This window comes from Lemur catta, chromosome 3 (assembly GCF_020740605.2).
Source record: "Lemur catta isolate mLemCat1 chromosome 3, mLemCat1.pri, whole genome shotgun sequence".
Lineage (NCBI taxonomy): Eukaryota > Metazoa > Chordata > Mammalia > Primates > Lemuridae > Lemur > Lemur catta.
The window spans coordinates 40401833-40423296 of NC_059130.1; the positions used below are offsets into that span (position 1 = coordinate 40401833).

Below are 21464 nucleotides of genomic sequence, written 5' to 3' on the forward strand. Positions count from 1 at the left end.
CAAACCCACAGCCAACATCATACTGAATGGAGAAAAATTGAAAGCATTTCCAATTAGAACTGGAACCAGGCAAGGTTGCCCACTGTCCTCACTGCTATTCAACATAGTACTGGAAGTCCTTGCGAGAGCAATCAGGCAAGAGAGCAGAATCAAGGGTGTCCACATGGGGACAGAAGAGATCATACTCTTACTCTTTGCAGAAGATATGATAGTATATCTAGAAAACCCCAAGGATTCAACCAAGAGACTCCTGGAACTGATAAATGAATTCAGTAGAGTCTCAGGATACAAAATCGATACACACAAATCAGAGGCATTCATATATGCCAATAACAGTCAAACTAAGAACCAAATCAAAGACTCAATATCCTTCACAATAGCAACAAAGAAAATAAAGTACCTAGGAATACTTTTAACCTAGGAATACTTTTAACTGGGAGAACTATGAAACACTGAGGAAGGAAATCGCAGAGCATAAAAAACAGGTGGAAAACCATACAATGCTTGTGGATTGGCAGAATCAACATTGTTAAATGTCTATACTACCCAAAGTGATCTACAACTTCAATGCAATCTGTATTAAATTACCAACATCATTTTTCACAGATATAGAAAAAATTATTTTACACTTTGTATGGAACCAGAGAAGACCCCGTTTAGCAAAAGCAATTTTAGGCAATAAGAACAAAATGGGAGGTATTAATTTGCCAGACTTCAAACTATACTACAAGGCTGTGGTTATTAAAACAGCTCAGTATTAGCACAAGAATAGGGACACAGATCAGAGGAACAGAATCGAGAATCCAGACATAAAACCATCCTCATATAGCCATCTAATCTTTGACAAAGCAGACAAAAACATACTCTGGGGAAAAGAATCCTTATTCAATAAATGGTGCTAGGAAAACTGGATAGGCACATGTAGAAGACTGAAACTGGACCCATACCTTTCACCTCTCACAAAAGTCAGATCATGGTGGATAACAGACTTAAAACTTAGGTGTGAAACTATTAGAATTCTAGAAGAAAATGTGGGAAAGACTCTTATAGACACTGGCCTCGGCAAAGAATTTATGAAGAAGACCCCAAAGGCAACCACAACAACAAAAATAAATAAATGGGACCTGATTAAATTAAAAAGCTTCTTCACAGCCAAAGAAACTGTCGTGAGAGTAAATAGATAACCTACAGAGTGGGAAAAAATTTTCGCATGCTATACATCCAGTAAAGGACTGATAACTAGAATCTATTTAGAACTCAGGAAAATCAGCAAGAAAAAATCAAACAACCCTATCAAAAAGTGGGCAAAGGACATGAACAGAAATTTTTCAAAAGAAGACAGAAGAATGGCCAGAAAACATATGAAAAAATGTTCAACATCTCTAATCATCAGGAAAATGCAAATCAAAACCACAATGAAATATCACTTAACTCCAGTGAGAATGGCCTTTATCAAAAAGTCCCCAAACAACAAATGTTGGTGTGCATGCGGAGAGACAGGAACACTCATACACTGCTGGTGGGACTGCAAACTAGTGCAACCTCTGTGGAAAGCAATATGGAGATACCTTAAACAGATACAAGTAGACCTACCATTTGATCCAGCAATCCCATTATTGGGCATCTACCCAAAAGAACAAAAGACATTCTATAAAAAAGACATCTGCACCCCGAATGTTTATAGCAGCACAATTCACAATTGCAAAGATGTGGAAACAACCCAAGTGCCCATCAATACATGAGTGGATTAATAAAATGTGGTATATATACATATAAGAAATAATGGGGATATAGAATCTCTTATGTTCTCCTGGACAGAGTTGGAACCCATTCTACTAAATGAAGTAACCCAAGAATGGAAAAATCAGCACACATGTACTCACCATCAAATTGGTTTCCCTGATCATCACCTAAGAGCACATTCAGGAATAACATCAATCGTGTGTCGGGCAGAAGTCAGATGGGGGAGGGGATGGTGTATACATACATAATGAGTGCGATGCGCACTGTCTAGCGGATGGACACGTTTGAAGCTCTGACCCAGGGGGTGGGGTAGGCAAGGGCAATATACGTAACCTAAACTTTTGTACCCTTACAATATGCTGAAATAATAATAATAATAAAAAACATTTTTACCCCCCCCCAAAAAAAGGGCTGGAGTTCTGAAGAGAGGGCTGAGCTAGACCTGAGGTGGGAGTGTGTCTAAGACAACGCTAGGGGTTCCCAAGTCCCAGTTCACGTGCCTCTGCCCAAGAGCACAGGAAGATGTCCTTTTTCAGCTTCCCTTGCATTTAAGTTGGAGCCATATAACTATTTCTAGCCAAAAGGCTGTGCAAGTGAGCACAGGAGAGTGGCTAGGGCTCTCCATGCTCTCTCTTCCATTGCAAGGTGCCACAGTGAAGGCCACGTGTTGAAAGGGCAGAGCCACAAGACGGAAACAGCCTGAATCCCTGAGTCATCACTTACAAGTGGCTGCCGAGCCTACCGAAGACATTGCACATGTGAGATAAAAACTTCACTTGTTGAATCATAGGAATTTGGGGTTGGTTTGTTGCTGCAGCATAGCCCATCCTACCCTAACTCACACAGAGGGCCACTGGGGCCTAGAGAGCAAAATGAAGTCCTGAGAAAGGATGTCACCACCTAGGAAGAATATAAGAGCTGAAAAGAGAAAATGGCCCAGAACAAGCCGTGAGGACCTCCAATCTGTAACAGCCACATCAAGAAGATTGAGATCATTAAGGACAGAGACAGAACAACCAGTGTAGAAATAAAATTAGAAAAATGTGGAATCACAAAAGCCACAAATTGAAAGGTGTGGTCAGTAATATCAGATATTCATGAGAGGTCAAAGGAACTTGAGGCCAAAACTGTCCCTCCAACTCAGTGACACAGAAATCATTGGTGACTTTGGCAGGGTCTGTGTTAGTGAGAGATAAGGGAAGGAGCCAAACCAGAATGAGTTTGCTGCAGAGTGAGTGAGAAGAGAGAAGACGGAGACAAGAGCTGAGCACTATTTCACAAGAACGTGGGCTGCTTCCTTTTAAAAAATTCCTCTATTTGGAGAAGGAAGGCAGTTCCAGTCAGAGTAAATTGGATTCTTTTATATGAAGTAAACCTGAAAAGAACTGAAAAGCTGCACACACCTGTGTCCACTACTGGAACTGATAATGTACATAATTCTGCGTGACCTTGGGAGCCAAGCTCAACGCCATCCCAGCTAACCTCAGAAATGATCAACACTAAGCCAAGGCTGGAACTGCAGCTTTCTCTCTGCCTATTTCCCTTTGTACTCATTCAAATGCAGAAGCCCCAACACAAAATCTAATCTCCTTCCTTCCCAACAGACTACACAGGATGTGCCTTGAAGTCAAACACATTATCTTGAATTGGGTAAGGTAAACCACCTGATATTTGTGCCTTCTTTATATTTTTCTCTGGAAAGAAACAGGGAAGGAGGAGAGACCAGGTTACCCTGCGACAATGCTGAAAGCTCCACCTGGGAGCTCACATGTGACTCCTGAAGCACAAGCCCATGTTTGCTGGCCCAGGAGGGGCTGAACTAAGGCACCAACGGGTGGGGGAAGCTCCAGGCTGCGGTCAGACCACACCCACCTCCTGGCAGGGATTAGTGAGGGAGTCACTTCCACCCCCAACCCTCAGCCAGCTGCTTGTAAAACAGGAATGGAAATGGGAAAGAAGAGTCTGCCTCACAGAGCTGCTGGGAGGACTGAATGAAATGGTACGTGCAAAAATGTTCTACAAATGGAAAAGAGCTGCTGAACAGAATTTGGGACTGATCGTGACAATGACACACTGCATTAACACTGTTCTCTTCCCCCTGTGCTCAAGTGTTCATCTTGGAAAGATACACTATTCCTTTCTTGGCTTCCTTCATTTTTCTTCACTCATTTATTCACTTACATAACAATCATTTAGTGCTGTGGACCAGATATGGGCCGTGGCCTGTTAGGAACCGGGCTGCACAGCAGGAGGTGAGCGAAGCTCCATTTATTTGTACTTACAGCTGCTCCCCATCGCTGCACCACCTCCTGTCAGATCAGCAGCAGCACTGCATTCCCATAGGAGCAGGAACCTCACAGTAAACTGCGCGTGGAAGGATCTAGGTTGGGCACTCCTTATGAGAGTCTAATGCCTGGTGATCTGAGGTGGAGCTGAGGCAGTGATGCTAGCACTGGGGAGCGGCTGCAAATACAGATTATCATCAGCAGAGAGGTTTGACTGCACAGTAAATGTAATGTGCTTGAATCATCTCAAAACCATGCCAACACCACCCCACCCCCAGTCTGTGGAAAAATCGTCTTCCATGAAACCAGTCCCTGGTGCCCAAAAGGTTGGGGACTGCTGTTTTAGCACACTTCTGTGGAGTGCTGGCCCTGGGGCGAGTATTTGTGATGCCATTTTACTTAGTGGCTGATGCAAGGATAACACACAAATCTTATCTTTCAGCCAGAAAGTTTGATAATACCAGCTCTACTGAGTCTCCTTCTCAAATAGCATTTCTTAAGACTCTAAGGACATGTTAATTTCCTAGCAAGGTGCCTGTTCCAACCCCTTCCCTGGGACTGTTCCTGTATCATGGACAGTGGAATCCGAGCACAGATGTGGCACCAATGTTTGGGCCCACACCGGTCGTGTCAAAGCACATTCCCACCACAAGGTCAGGCTCAAATCCAATCCTGGACAGACACATTTCAAAGGCATTGGTCTCTATCTTCAATCAATACACACAGTACCCAAGCTTGACAGGAGCTTTCCATCTGATTTTTTTTTTTTAATAATGCTACAGCTTGGCCAGGGAAGCTTCAGAAAATTATTCTGGTGCTCTTTGCATCACTGTTTAGACCCAGCTCTACACTTACTAGCCATGTCCTTGGGCAAGTTAGTTAACCTTGACAAGCCCCACTTTCCTAAACTGTTAGATCAAGATGTTAATAGCCCCTCTGTCACGGGCTTAGAGTAAGGCTTCAGCAAGGTCATTAATCATAGTAAATCATAAAGTATTTAGGCCAGAGTCTGGCACATACAGATATAATAAGTTATTATTATCCCTCAATAAATGTTGGTTTACATTTTATTATATCAGATTTCAAATGAACTTACCCACCGGGATCATTTATACATTTTGATCAGACAGCTTTAATTGACTCACTCAGAATCCAGTCCATTCTCATTCTATGAGATGAAAACACCCTATAAGGAACTATTTGGGAATAACAAAATTCTCTTGCATATCAGTCTCCAGGGGAAAAAAACCTCTTTATATCTGGTTCTACACTACAGAGTTGTCATTGCATTCTAGAACTTAGTTGATGTCCTGAATGACTAAGGAGAAAAAAGTCAGAATTGCATTTAAATGCCTGTGGAAAGAGCCTCTAATGCAGTCCTTAAGACTTTCAGGACGGAAAACAAAGATGGAAATATTTGAGACATTTAAGCTTTCGCTGATGTTCTTTCCAGCCTCCCACCAGCACAGAGTTTACCTCAGGGCAGAGCTCTTCTGGCCTATTTATCAAATTGAGTTCCTGCTGCCTGGGATGGAGAAGAATCACTTGAAAAGGATTTTAAAAGCACAATAAAAAGGAGCAGTGTACTATAGGCCGTCCTTCAGTGACAAAAGACTTAAAAAACATGAAAACTGTCAGTAAAATATTTGTTGGAGAAGTTTTCAGGACTCCACGTGCTTTCCGGAGCATGGTGACTTTAAGGAGAACCCTATAGAATCTGGTTCATACATTACCTCCTGTTCAGAAAACAAGACTTGGGGTGGGGTGGTGGGCTGATGTGGATTAGAATGCAGAGTGGTTTTATTATTTCTGGAACTGACCTCTGTGTTTGAGTAAGGGATATTTATAGGGGCAAGCTCTCTGTGGGCAGGGATTTCAGTCTGTTTGGTTCACTGCTGGATCTTGAATACATACAACAGCACCTGACACACAGTAGGCAGTCAATAAATATTTCTGCAATAAACCATGGATATTCCCAGGCAGGCAGACTGACAGATCTCTTTCTTAAGGTTGCTTAGACAAATGACTCCTTCCCTGCCCCTACGCAAGCTTGGCTTTCAAAAAAGCCCCACTAGATGGTACAAACATCCTGCCAATAGTCAATTACAGGCACAAAGGCAGGAAATTGGGCTTTAGGCCCGGAGGGGCAGAATGCTTAGAGTTACAAAGGTGCTGCTGAGAAGCAGCAGGAACCACCCTATGGGTCTGGTCATGTGGAAGACTTCCCATGTTACATTCTGTTCTGCTATTTTTATAAATCAATAAGGAATTTCCCACAGCCAGTCCAATTGCTGCCTTTCAGCCCTCAGATGCTGCTGTGCAGATAATAAGTTTTCTTCATTGCAGCTCGTCAGATGGTATCATTTTATTCATGGCTGCGCAAAAGTGTTTGGTTTCCCAGGCCCCTGAGCAAATGTGTAAATGAATCTAGTTTGAGCACTATGAGATCAGGCTTTCCCTTTGCCACACTGAGCCGCAGATACACGGCAGGTTCCGGCTGCATGCTGGTTTTGGGCAGTGAGGGCCTTTATCAGTTCAGGCACAGGGAGAGACCCGGTAGGGGGAGATGGAAGGATCAGATTGCAAGCCTCAAACACAGCTCATCATATAACTGGATCAGTCTGATTCGATCAAAGAAGATGCTATGTGGTTTAAGTTGACCGTGACCCAAGAGAATAAAACCTCTACACAGAAGAGGGATGATTAAAACATTGCCCAAATTTCCCTCTTTCAGGCTTTAGTCTTTCAAAGCACAGTCCCAAAGCCTTGTTTCTGTGCTGTGGAGCCCGGGTACAGAACCTGGACAACAGACTCTAATCAGAGGACTGAACCCCCAAAGAGGTTATACATCTCCATCTTGGGTGACCTGAGATGACCCACTGGCAAGACCAATGGGTTAGGAGGCTGGAGTCCTGAAATCTGGTCCCAGCTTTGTCACTAACTTACGTGACTTAGCCAAGGCACTTCTGTCTGTGGGCCTCACTTTTCCTATCTGTAAAACAGGAAAAATAATCCCCTGTCACCCTAAAGCTATTGTGTGAGCATAATATTATGAGAGTGCTTTGAAGAGGGTTAAATATAGGTATTAATAATACATATAGATAGGGCATTATTAGATGATGAGAAACCCACAAGCCTTCATAGTCATCAGCCTTAGTTTAACCAAGCCTCTGTGAACTAAAAATAAAATCTTAACCCCTCCCTCCCCACTGACTGAACAGATCCTACTTGGGCAAGAAGATCCCAGAGAAACCTTAAAAACTGAGTTCCTGGCCATGACGGGATGGAAGGTTGGACACACCTCATTATACCCCCTCTGGAGTTTAGACACAACAACTGACCAGCATTACTGTTAAAATAGAGATCGTAAGACTGACAGAACAGACTCTTTGTGGCAGTAAGATACCAAATTATAATATGACCTAAGGCCATGCCAGGCAAGGGTTAAGTGACCCTACAAGTCTCTCTGACCCAGTACCTAAGGGCTTGCTCTTGCAACCTGATTCTGGCATAGCATCACACAATGATTAACAAACTTCCTTATCTTAATTTAAATGTTCCTGTCTGCTAATTCCAAGTTTTTAGACAAAGCTTTGTTACTTTAACCAATTGCAAATTTAAAAGGCTCTAAATCCACGTATGACTTGCAAGGCCCTGCTGTAAGATATCTTGCCTTTTCTGGCCAAACCAATATATACCTTCCATGTAATGATTTATGTCTTTACCTGTAACTCCTGCATCCCTGAAATGTATAAAGGCAAACTGTAATCCCATCGCCTTGGGATCACTTACTCAAGCCTTCTTGGTTTGTTTTCCCTGGGCCGTAGTCACTCATACTGACTCAGAATAAACCTCTTTAAATTATTTTGTAGAGTTTGGTTTTTCCACTAACACCTATTCTAAGGACAGGTGTTAAGCACTAGGCCCTCTCCTTACAGTGGGCTGGGATCCCTCTAAACACAGCTGCAAGCCACCAAAGCTCCTCTCTTCCATGCATGAAGAAGGAACAGAGCCCCCAAACACTCCATGGAGCAGCTGTGACCAGCTCCCCAGGGCCCTGTGTGACTCACAATCCAGCCGCCTCCATCTGTGTCCATGTCACAGTACACCTGCAGGGGCTGGCTGGAGTCACCGTGCAGGTAGATGGTGTACAGGCCACTGGCAGCGTTGCTGTTCTGCTGAACCTGACTGCAATCCGAAGGGTGTGGAAATCGGGCACCAGCTGGGAGCCAAGCAGAGGGACAGCATCATGAGGAGAAAGGCAAGGAAGAAGGAAGGTGGGGCTTTTCCCCTTTTTAAAACAATTTATCTTGTTTGGAAATTATTTTATAACTTCCTACTATTTTGCTTCTTCCAACGCTTCACTCACATCTTGTTTTTCTCACTCATTCTGTTCTCATCAAACTCTCCAAATGTACCAGAATAAGCTCAAGTTCACATCCCTTCCTCCCCCAACCCAACTCCCCCACAAAATAACACCCCATTTCGCTCTCCTCTTTAGTCTCTCCACTCCGGGATGGATTTAATTTGAACCCACAGTCCCATTTCCATTTTCTCAGGCCAAGAGAAATCCCTAACTCTGTATGCACTTGCTCTTCCCTGGACACCTTTTGCGGCCTCTCAATGCTTGTCCTCTATTGTTTCAGTCCCCAAGCCCCGGCCTGTTAGGAACTGAGCCACATCACCACCTGAGCTCCACACGCCCGCCCACCATCCGTGGAAAAATTATCTTCCATGAAACTTAGGAACTGGGCCACACAGCAGGAGGTGAGTGGTGGTTGAGCTGTGGGCCAGTGAGCGAAGCTTCGTCTGTATTTACCGCTGCTCCTCATCACTCACATCACCGCCTGAGCACAGCCTTCCCTTCCCCTTCCATGAAAAAATTATCTTCCATGAAACTCTGGTGCCAAAAGACTGGGGACCACTGCTCTATTGCAGGATTCCATGTTACCTGTAGCAAGGGCAGTGGATATGCTCCTGCTCTGGCGATCACCCTTAAAGGCAACCAAGGACACAGGGTAGGTGACGCCCTGCTCAAGGCCTTGCAACTCAAACCTCTGGTGGTCTCGTCTCAGCTGCATCTCCTACCAAACAAAGGAGACAGTAGTAAACAGCCAGTTATTCACTTCTCGGCCCTGCTGGAGCACTCCTGCTTCCAGAACCCCAGCCGCCTTTCCTGGGGACTTCTGCCTTCAGGTTCACGCTGGGGCTCTGACTACAGCCACCACGGGCAGTAAAAGGCTGGCAATGCCAGGTAAAGAGACATTAATAGAAGAGGTGAAGCTGGCCGTTGACATCTGTGAGACATGGAGACAGCTGGTGTTTCAATAAACTTCCTTCTGAAGCTCTTACTTCCTCTATAAGCAGAGGGCTAACTTTCCTAGCAGGTACTGTAAGCATTAATTAAGATAATGAATAAACCAAAATGCCCTGTTTTCCTTCCTCCCTTTTTTCTTCCTTGCCAAGGAGAGAGAATAATAATTTTTCGTTGGGACAAATTTTGAAAATTTGCTGGCTTTCAGATTCTGAGGAGGAAATATAAGCTTTGAAATAAGGGCTAATCAATTCATCAATAAATATTTATTGAGCACCTCTCATGTGCTAAGCACTGCCCTAAGCACTTTCGATACAATGAAAAGTGAAGTAGACAAACATTTCCTGCCCCATGGAGCTTACGTTTACTTGGGAAGACCAAGAGTAAGCAAAATAACCTGAGCAGACGTGTGGCCAGCAACGTGATCAATATAGATCGGCCAGCCGTCGAGCTGCCTGGCCCAAGTCAGATGCTTCACACAGAGGCTGCGAAGAGAAGGCACCAGAAGCAAAGACAAGGAGCGTGCGCACCTTAACCGTGCCATCTGGGAACTGGTAGGTCAGAACGTAGCCATCGATCTCAGCAGAGGGGGGTGTCCAGGTCAATCCCCCAGTGGACTGTGTCACAGCAGATGGACGAAGGTTTTTGGGAGGGTCAATTTCTGTATGTAGAAAGTCAAGTAATTACCATTATTATTATAAGATACAACTGAGACAAGATGATTTTTGAGAAATCAATTTGTATTTTCTCCCTATACATCCTCCCACTTCTCTTCCTCCCTTCAAGCAGGTGGCAGGCTCTGTTCTTCCTTGCCACACAGCCTTTCTGACCTTTGTTTCTAAAAGTACAGCCCCATCGAGGAAAGAGGACAAGAGGAACAGGGCATGGGGTGGGTCCCAGGGGTGGAATCTGGGCCTCCACTTCCCCGGCAGGTTCCCAGAGAGTGGTGGATGTGAGCAGACGACCAGCAGGTGGACTCCCGGCTGGCAGGGCCCCCAGAGTGATGTGGAAAGACAACAGAGCGGCAGACCTGAAAGGACCTCGCACACGAGCCCAGGGTGACCCAGCAAACCCCTGCGTGGAAAGTCAATGGAAACGCCCATCACTGGGAACCCACCCAAGACTTACATTCAGCCCCGGGGAAGGAGCAGACCCTTCATTTACTGAGATTTCTGACCAACAAGCAGAGTGGGGGCTTATGATGGAAATTAAGTTGGTATAGGAATATTAATATAAAGTTATAATTCTTACATATCTAAGTGTGTGGCCTTAGATACTATGCATTTCCCCACCCAAACACCAGAGGGAATGCGTGGGTACGAGAGTTCGCACTGCAGAGCAGGAAAACTAAAGCTCTGCAAAAGTATGAGTCAGTACCATAGATAACTGGTCAAACGGCTCATTTTTTGTAACCAAATAAGATATGAATGGAAATTTACATTTTGAAAAAAACATTATCATAGAAGGTTATTTTAATTTAGAAGTTCCCAAGAAGATGTCTCCAGGCTATTTCCTACCCAGTAGCGTTTCAGCTGAGAACTGAATTGCAGTATTTTAATAGAAGTCAGACAGCTGTTGTTTTGAATTAGGATGTTTTGACAAATTTTGAGTTTCTGTAATATCAGCTTGGTTTGATTTTCTAAAGCATGACATCTGGCATAGATTTATTCTATCACATGGAAAAACTGAATTCCTGCTTTCATAATCAAAACAAAACTGTAACTATTTACATATCTTTAGCTTCTGCCACCTCTTTGACTGCCCACCCCTCCCCTGGTTGAGGACATGAGACGTCTGTCTCAGTTACTTTCACATTTCTATGAAGTAAGTTGAAAGATGATAAACTCATTTTAGTTGTCTTAAAAAATGGGAAAAGCAAAACCAAGAGAAAATAAAGAAGGAAGAGGGGAAGAAAGGAACAAGGGAGAGAAGAAGAGAGGAAGGAGGGGCAGGAGGGAGGGAGACACTGGTTACCAGGGCCTCTGGGGAGCCTCACTGCGCGCTAGGGATGAGGAGAAATGTGTGTGTGTGTGTGTGTGTGTGTGTGTGTGTTTTACAAACCTTTGTTTAATTTCAAAATTTTTACTATAAGCATATATTACTTTTTGGATTAAAAATGCTGGCTAATTTTAACCAATAAAAAGCATAAAGAAATTCAAGGCACCTCTAACTCTTGTGGCCACACTGGGTGCACTGGGCCACAGACAGGACAGATGGGCCTTGCCCACACAGCCTGAAACGGCCCACAGACCTCGGGGTGGGCACAGTGCCCTTTCCGGGTCCCTCTCAGGGCTGATCTCCAGGATGCTCCATGATGGAACCAGAGGCCCCATCACACACAAAACGCCTGTAGTCCCAGCATCTTAATCCTCAACTGGAGACGGAACGGAGGAAGATGCTCCACTATCATCCCCATCTTGGAGGACGGAAATGGAAGAGGCGCCTGCCTCTCTCTTCTGCAGATGGAGCTGAGGCCCACCCGTTTCCCAACAGCAAGGGCGGGAGCCTGAGAGCGGGGCTGGTGGAGGGGCCACCTTCTGCACCACCATCACACCACTTTCTCCCCATTTTGTCATCTTATCCGAACTGTCATGCCGACGTATTACCTCAGACAGGTAAAAAGACAACCACTTTGAAGAATGTCTCAGGTGAAGCACCTGCCCTCTCTGCTCCCTGCCCCTCCCCACTCATGGAGGAAGACTCTCCCTTGGCGAGTGTGAAAGGTTCCCCTGTCCAGGTCCCTCTCAGTACCTGTCCATGCTGTGGTGTCGGCCTTCTTGCTCTCCCGGGCCCCCTTCTGGGCCCACAGGGACACCGTGTACTCCACGCCCGGCCTCAGGCCCGTCAGGACGGTGCTGCTCTGCTCCTTCCCCACCGGCACCTCCTTGGTCTCTCCATCGGCAGAGGTGTAGCGCACCATGTATCTGTCAATGGCGGCCTGCACCGGGTCCCAGGAGATGGTAGCCATATTCTCTGTCACCCGGTTGGTCACCAAGTTTTGGGGGCTGTCAATGTCTTTTTTAAAAGATTAAGAAAAGGCTAGACTTTAGAACCCAGGAAGGGCATCCTACCCCCCATGTCCAGGAGCTCTCCACTCAGGTTATCATTAATGACAGCAGAAATCCATTTAAAACAGGAGGCTAAGGCCCCCAGGTTCCGTTTTCTGGGGAAGCAATGCACTGGATATTAAAACTGGGAGGAATCAGATCTTCTCCAAGTTTACCCACATGGAAATTTCCTTCCCTTGCAGTTCTCACTAAAATAACAATACAAGTCTCCTGAGCCACAAGATAAGCCACCAAAACAACCTCTTTTAAGATCTCCATGGTTTCTGGTTGTTTTGTTTCACAGAATTCAAGAGCTGGGAAGTCCTATCTTCCAACCCTCTTGACTCATAAAAGAGGAGGAGAGCAGAGGCCCAGAGAAATGAAGAGTCCTGCCCGTGTTCCTGCTGAGTTCTTGTGTTAAAACTAAGACTAGACCATTTTTGCTCTGAATTTCGAATCCTTTTACCTTCTCAAGAACTTTGGCCCTTTCATCCGCCCTCTCCCTCCTGCATCATCAGTCTCCTCTCTACCCCCAGTCCCAGACAAGCAGGCTCTGGGCTCTCCCGTCCCTCCCCACATCATTCCATTTCTCTGCATCGCTGCACTGATAGACTGTCTCAAGAGAAATATCTGCATACCTTACCTTCACTCCTCAAATAGATCACATCTGGCACCTTTCTATGCCACACTGCTAAATCTGCTAGTCTAGGTCACTAACAACTTCCACGTTACCATGACGCATGGAGGCTTGCCATCCTCAACCGTACATGACTTCTGAGTAGCATTTGGCAGAGCTGATCCACTCGCCCCTTCTTGAAGCACTCTCAGCTCTTGGCTTCCATGACTTCACATTTCCCCAATTTTCCTCCTAACCTGAGCTCCACCTCCTCAGTCCTTTGTAAGCATCCTTCAAATGCTGGAGCATCCAAATCTCCCTATTTTCTTCTCTCTACATTTCTCTCTAGGCGATCTCACTCAGATCCATGGTTTTAAACACCAACCGGATGCTCATTGCTCCATAACATGTATCAATTCTGAGTCCCTGACTTGTTTCTACCATACCTGGCCTGTTTCTGCATACCCACCACAGTGCCTGGCCTGTATTAGATGCTCACTAAATATTTGTGGAATCAGTAAATGAATCACTCAATTACCAAGGAATCTCACAAGTATATCAACTTAAATATTTAAAAGTCTTTTTTTTGGTTTTTTTGTTTGTTTGTTTGTTTGTTTTTTGTTTTTGAGACAGAGTCTCACTCTGTCACCCTGGCTAGAGTGCCGTGGCATCAGCCTAGCTCACAGCAACCTCAAACTCCTGGGCTCAAGCGATCCTCCTGCCTCAGCCTCCCGAGTAGCTGGGACTACAGGCATGCGCCACCATGCCTGGCTAATTTTTTTCTATATATATTTTTAGATGTCCATATAACTTCTTTGTATTTTTAGTAGAGATGGGGTCTCGCTCTTGCTCAGGCTGGTCTCGAACTCCTGACCTCGAGCGATCCACCCGCCTCAGCCTCCCAGAGTGCTAGGATTACAGGCGTGAGCCACCGCGCCCGGCCAATATTTAAAAGTCTTAACGTTCCTCCCCAAACTTATTATCTGTCATCCTTTTCCAAAATGGTACCCCGATCTTGCATGCTACTCAAATCAGAAACACAGGTCATACTTGATTCCTCATTTTCTTCTTATCCCACATCTCAACTATCAACAGGTGCTGTCGTTTGTACTTCAAAAGAGACTCCCAGATATTTCCCTTCTCTAACCCCTCTGCCATCACACTTGTCCAGACCATCACCATCTCACATGCAGACTTTTCTAGTAGCTTCTTTACTGATCTTCCCATTTCTACCCTTGTCATCGCCTCCATTTATTCTCCTCACTGTAGCCTGGAAAGTGTTTTTTTAAATTAACAGTGCATCACATCACTCTTCTGCTAATAAATATAACACACTTTGTCTATCAGGCACCGTGTGGTTCTGTGTGATCTGCCTGCTCCTCCTGCCTCATCTCGGGCCGCTTGCTCTCTCACCCTCTATGCCCCAACAACACCAGCCTCTTGTCATTCTTCAACCATCCCAGGAGCTGTTCCAGCTGAAATTCATCACACACACTCTTCCCTTTGCCAGAAATGGCCACTTTTCCCCAATATCCATTCTCCCCTTCTTCTACAAGCACACTGTCCAATAGATCTCTCTGCAATGATGGAAATATTCTATAATCTGTACTGTCCAATACTGTAGCTGTTAGTCACATATGGCTATTGACCATTTGAAAGGTGGCTAATCCAAATGAGAGAATAATTTTTTATTTTTATTATTTTAATTAATTAAAATTTAAATAGCCACATGTAGCTAACGGCTACTGCATTGGCCAGGACAGTGTAACAGAAGTTAAAGCTGGGCACAAGGCCATCCATTAAAGAACTCATTTCCCAGCCTCCCTTGTAGTGAGACATGGCAATGGAACGTGAGAAGAATGGATGTGTGCAATGTTCCAATGGTGCCCTGCCTTTCATCATGTCCTCCCCACTGGCTGGAGTGTGGGCAGGATGGTGACCACATAAAGGAGGGCAACTTCCTGGGGATGACTGAGCAACAGTACAGAAGGAGCCGGTGTCTCCCGGCCTGGGAAGCTACCAGAGCAGCCCTGGATGTGTGCTCAGCCATTCCACAGAGATGAATACACTCTTTTGGTGTTTAAGCAACTACTATTGTGTGTTTCTGTCCATATGTATCCCATTACTCCTCATTCATCCCATCTATGAAATATTCCTACCCCATTATTCTCTCTACCTACACCATGTTCATCTCCTTCATAGAACTTATCGTAATTTACTGTTAGAAATTTGCCTTCTTGGTTACTGTCTGTCTTTCCACTAGACCTCAAGACAGTAGAGGTCACATTTGTTTTGTTCACCACCATATCCCTTGGCCTGGCACTGAGGTGATGCTCATTAAAAGTTAGCTGCCTGTTGAAATGAACACATGGCTCCAGCTGCCCAAGTTAATACTTGTTCCTTTATACTGAACAGCATCTATTAAGTCAAACCCACACACCTTGCCACAAAACAGTTTTTGAATCCAGTGGTTTCAGAAATTTTATATTGGTTTTACATTATTTCCTATAATTTTCTATAGCTGACAGGCACAATGGTTAAAAAAATTAGCTTTGGGAAGAGCTTTAAGATATTCATGGGACTACTCAGTACTAGGTCTATTACTATGCTTTTTTCTTTCTTTAGATAAATGAGGTTTTCACAGCAAATTCTCCTAAAACAGTCTACACTCCCTAAGGTTACACACCCCAACAGCAGCTGCATCATCATTCAGCAGCAACGGATCAACCTGCATTAATTACTCTAGGTTGCCCTCCTGTTACCTGTCGGGGCTGTGGTGTCGGCCTTCTTGCTCTCCCGGGCCCCCTTCTGGGCCCACACGGACACCGTGTACTCCACGCCCGGCCTCAGGCCCGTCAGGACGGTGCTGCTCTGCTCCTTCCCCACCGGCACCTCCTTGGTCTCTCCATCGGCAGAGGTGTAGCGCACCATGTATCTGTCAATGGCGGCCTGCACCGGGTCCCAGGAGACAGTGGCAGTATTCTCTGTCACCCGATCAGTCACCAGGTTTTGGGGGCTGTCAATGTCTAAAAGGAAAAATGCTGATCAATAAACACTATTAACAGGGCTCAGAGTGCAGAAACTGGTGGCCATTTTGCTTGGGATGAAACTTTTTCATGTTTTGTGGGCTTTCCATTTCATATGCTCTTATTTTGGATTTAGCTGTTTCATGGACATACCTCTTCTCTCCCCAGATATATTTGGCCTCTCAAGTAGAAAGCACAATATACCAGAATCTGAAAATCTGAGCTATTACCTCTACCAAGAGTTTAACAAATCTCTTTATTCATTTAATAAGGGTATATCGAGCCCTTGTTTCATGGAAGACATGTTCTAGGCATTGTGCAGGATTCAGAGTTGAAGAAGACACAGTCTCTGCTCACAAGGAACTAATAATTTTGTGCCTAGCATCATGTCAATGAAGACTTCCCATTTTATACTAGAAGATTCTAAAAGCCAGAGCCAAATGTAAGGTCCTGGAGGAAGAGGGCTGCATCCTATTCTCCTCTGTGTTCCCAGTGCCTGGTGGAGGACAGGGCACATGGAAGTGCTCAATGCATACATTACACGAATCAGCAAAAGTAAAACCTCATTTTAATATTCTTTGACATATCATATATTCACTTGTCATGCGGGTTTGCTGGTTAAATCACTGCGTAAAATATGGTCATATATCTCCTTCCTAATAATAAGGTAAGAATATAACACAGGAGTTATTCTTATCCTCCAAAATTCTGGCCCACATACACTCAGCCATTGCACAGAAATGAATACACTCCTTTCTTGTTTGAGCTCCTCTTATTAATATTTGGCTGTTTGTATCAATGTATATCCTGTTACTACTCACTCATCCCATCTATGAAACATCCCTACCTTGTTATTCTCTCTACCTACACCATGTTCATCTCCTTCACAGAATTTATCATAATTTATAGTCATAAATTTGTTTTATATTCATAATATGATTGAATTGTAGTACAGCAAACCACAGACATCTTGCTATGGCAGATGTGAATTCCACATTCTTAAAGTCAAATTTTCAACATACTATTATTAATATTAATAATATTTGATTTTCATTTTCTGTTCCCACTCACAAACTCACCAAAGACCCTCAATACTGTCTACAGCAAAAGATCCACGCAATCAGAAGAGGAGCTGATGGGCGTGACCATGCAATCGCAGCTTGGAGATGGCCATGTGGACCTGACTTGTAAGGAAACCAGTTAAAGGGAAGTGAGGGATGATGTGTGCAGTCTGTTATGAAAGGATACCGTCCTGCTCTTCCATAAATCATCAGTTTCTGCCAATCTCAGAGAAGGAAAATAGAACTTGACCACCATAGGCTTAACATGACAGTCTTAGGTTCTGAAAGAACAATGCTACATTACCTGTCGGGGCCATGGTGTCGGCCTTCTTGCTCTCCCGGGCCCCCTTCTGGGCCCACACGGACACCGTGTACTCCACGCCCGGCCTCAGGCCCGTCAGGACGGCGCTGCTCTGCTCCTTCCCCACCGGAACCTCCTTGGTCTCTCCATCGGCAGAGGTGTAGCGCACCACGTACCTATCAATGGCGGCCTGCACCGGGTCCCAGGAGACAGTGGCCGTATTCTCTGTCACCCAATCAGTCACCAGGTTTTGGGGGCTGTCAATGTCTGAAAGGAAAATGCTGATCAATAAACACTATTAACAGGCACCAAAGAGTGAGATCTTATGGCCATTTTGCTTGCAGTGCGGCAGTTTCCTGTTCTTATGGTTTTCCCATATAAAACATTGGTTTTCAGTTGTTTCATGGATGTAGAATTTGTCTTCATGGATGTATTATTGGATCTTTAAGGAGGCAGCACAGGAGAGTGGGATGAATACTACATCCAGAGTCAGAAGAGCTGGGTTCTAGTCCCAACCCACAAAGGTAAAGCAGAGGGAAAGGACAGCAGACTTGATCAAGCAAAAGAAAAAAATCTCTGAATTTGAAGATAGGTCATCTGACATTACTCAGAGTGAAAGAAAAGAATTAAAAAATGTGAAGAAGCCTACCAAACTTGTGGAATACCAATAAGCAAATAAATATTCATATTACAGGACTTCTAGGAAAAGAAGAGATGTAAGATGGCATAGAAAACTTATTTAGTGAAATATTAACTGAAAACATTCAAAGACTGGGGAGGGATATGAACATCTAGACCAGGAAGCTCAAAAGTCCCTAAATAGATTCAATCAAAAAAGTGCTTCCCAAGGCACATTACAGTCAAATTGTCAAAAGTCAAAGACAAAGAGAGAATTGTAAAAACAGCAAGAAAAAAGTATCTAGTCACATATAAGGGAAACTTCATTATACTAACAGCAGAAACCTTTCTCAGCAGAAACCTTACAGGCCAGGAGAAAAGGGCTGCTATATTCAAAGTACTGAAAGAAAAAAATTGTCAGACAAGCATACTAAACTGAGCAAAGATATTCTTCAGAAATGAGGGAAAAAATAAAGTTTTTCCCAGACAACCAAAAACTGAGGGAACTAGTCACCACTAGAATAGCCTTACAAGAAATGTTCAAGGTAATCCTGCATCTAAAAGCAAAAATAATAATAATAATAATAACCATTATGAGAACATGTAAAAATATAAAACTCAGTGGTAGACCAGGCACACAAAGGAAAAAGAGAAAATAATCAAAACTTGTCACTACAGAAAACCACTAAAATTCAAGAATAAATAATAAGAGAAACAATTAACAAAATGACAGAAGTCAGTCCTCACCAACCACTCCAGCCTATCAACTGAATGTAAACAGATTAAATTCCCACTTAAAAGACTTTAGACTGACTGAATGAATTAAAAAAAAATGACCCAACTATATGCTGCCCACAAGAAACTTCATCTTTAAAAACACATATTGACTGAAAGTAAAGGGGTGGAAAAAGATATTCCATGCAAACCAAAACCAAAAGCAAGCTAAAGTAGCTATACTTATATCAGATAAAACAGACTTTAAGTCCAAAACTATAAAAAAGAGACAAAGAAGGTTGTTATATATGACAAAAGGATCAATTCAGGAAGAAGATATAACAATTCTAAATATATATGCACCCAACACCAGAGCACCCAGATATATAAAACAAATATTATTAGATCTAAAGGGAGAGATAGACTCCAATACAATAACGGTTGAGAACTTCAATACCACCTCAGCACTGGACAAATAATCTAGACAGAAAATCAACAAAGAAACATTGGATATAAACTGCACAATAGACCAAATGGATCTAACAGACATTTAAAGAATATTTCAACCAACAGCTGCAGAATACACATTCTTTTCATCAGTACATGGAACATTCTCCAGGATAGACCATATATGAGGACACAAAACAAGTCTCAACAAATTTAACAGAACTGCAATCATATTAAGTATCTTTTCTGACCACAATGAAATAAAATTAAAAATCAATAAAAAGAGGAACATCTAAAACTGTACAAATACATGGAAATTAAACAATATGCTCCTGTACAATCAATGGGTCAATAAAGAAATTAACAAAATTAAACAATTTTGAAACAAATTAAAATAGAAACAAAACTTACCAAGACCCATGGGATACAGAAAAAGGACTATTAAGAGGGAAGTTGTTGGGGGGCTTTGGGGTTTTTTTGTGTGTGTTTTTATTTTAAGAGACAAGGTCTCACTCTGTTGCCCAGGATGGAGGGCAATGGTGCAATCATAGCTCACTGCAGCCTTGAACTCCTAGGCTCAAGCTATCCTCCTGCCTCCATATCTAGTATCTAGTATCTAGGACTACAGGCATGTGCCACCACCATACCCAGCTATTTTTTTTTATTTTTTGTAGAGACAGGATCTCACTATGTTGTCCAGCCTGGTCTCAAACTCCTGATCTCAAGTGATCCTTCTGTCTTGGCCTCCCAAAGTACTGGGCTTACAGGCATGAGCCACTGTGCCCAGTCAAGAAGGAAGTTTACAGCAATAAATCCCTACCTCAAAAAGTAGAAAGATTTCAAATAAACAATCTAACAATGTACCTCAAAAAACTAGAAAAGCAAAAAGAAAGCAAATCCAAAATTAGTAGAAAGAAAGAAACAATCGTAATCAGAACAGAAATAAACAAAGTTGGAACTTAAAAAAATACAAAGCAATGAAATAAAAAGTTGTTTTTTGAAAAGATAAACAAAATTGACAAACCATTAGACAAACCAAGAAAAAAAAAGAGAAAAAAACAAATAAATCAAATGAGAAAAATGACATTACAACTGAAATCACAGAAATACAAAGGATTTATTAGAGACTAATACAAACAACTATATGCTAACAAATTGGAAAACCTAATGAAAATGGATGAATTATTAAACACTTACAACCTACCAAGATTGAACCAAGAAGAAATAGAAAATTTGAATAGACCAATTACAAGTAACAACATCAAATCATTAATTAAAGTCTCCCATCAAAGAAAAGCCTAGGACCTGGTGGTTTCACTGGTGAATTCTACTGAACATTTAAAGAAAAACTAGTACCAATTTTTCTCAAACTCTTCCAGAATATTGAAGAGGAGGGAATTCTTACAAACTTATTCTATGAGGCCAGCATCACCCTGGTACCAAAACCAGACAAAGGCACAATGAAAAAAGAAAACTACACGCCAATATCTCTGATGAGCATAGATGCAAAAATCCTCAACAAAATACTAGCAAACCAAATCCAAAAGCACATTCAAGTGATCACTCACCATGATCAAGGGAAGTTTATCCTAGGGATACAAGGATAGTTCAACATATACAAATCAATAAATATAATGTATCACACCAACAGAATGAAGGACAAAAACCATATGATCATCTCAATAGATATAGAAAAAGCATTTGATAAAATTCAACATCCTTTCATGATAAAAACCCTCAAAAACTAGGTATAGGAGTGTACATCAACACAATAAAGGCCATATATGACAAACCCACAGCTAACATAATATTGAATGGGGAAAAGCTGAAAGCTTTTCCACTAGAAACTGGAACAATACAAGAATGCCTACTCTCACCACTTTTATTCAACATAGTACTGGAAGCCTTGGCCAGAGCAATTAGGTAAGAGAAAGAGATAAAGGGCATCCAAATTGGAAAAGAGGAAGTCAGATTGTCCCTCTTTGCAGACAACACAATCTTATGTATAGAAAACCCTAAGAGCTCCATCAAAAAACTCTTAGAACTGATAAACAAATTCAGCAAAGTCACAGGATACAAAATTAACATACAAAAATCAGCAGCAGTGCTATACACCAGCGATGAACTAGAAGAAAAAGAAAGCAAGAAAGCAATCCCATTTATAATAGCTACATAAAAAAAATAAAATACCTATGAATAAATTTAGCCAAGGAGGCAAAAGATCTCTACAAGGAAACTATAAAACACAGATCCAGTTGAATGGACCAAGGGATGCATACAGGCTTCCCATGG

The 21464-nt window shown here is 42.9% G+C and overlaps 1 protein-coding gene across 1 annotated transcript in view; it reads right to left on the minus strand.

The window, feature by feature from the left end:
* The window catches only part of TNN (tenascin N), a 58728-nt gene that overhangs the window by 16335 nt on the left and 20929 nt on the right, over positions 1-21464 (minus strand). The window contains exons 8-13 of the mRNA XM_045546534.1: positions 17397-17660; positions 15768-16031; positions 12094-12357; positions 9873-10003; positions 8980-9112; positions 8099-8250 (exon numbers count right to left, since the gene is read on the minus strand). Coding sequence (XP_045402490.1) covers positions 8099-8250; positions 8980-9112; positions 9873-10003; positions 12094-12357; positions 15768-16031; positions 17397-17660 — 1208 coding nt within the window. The remainder of the gene's footprint in view (positions 1-8098; positions 8251-8979; positions 9113-9872; positions 10004-12093; positions 12358-15767; positions 16032-17396; positions 17661-21464) is intronic.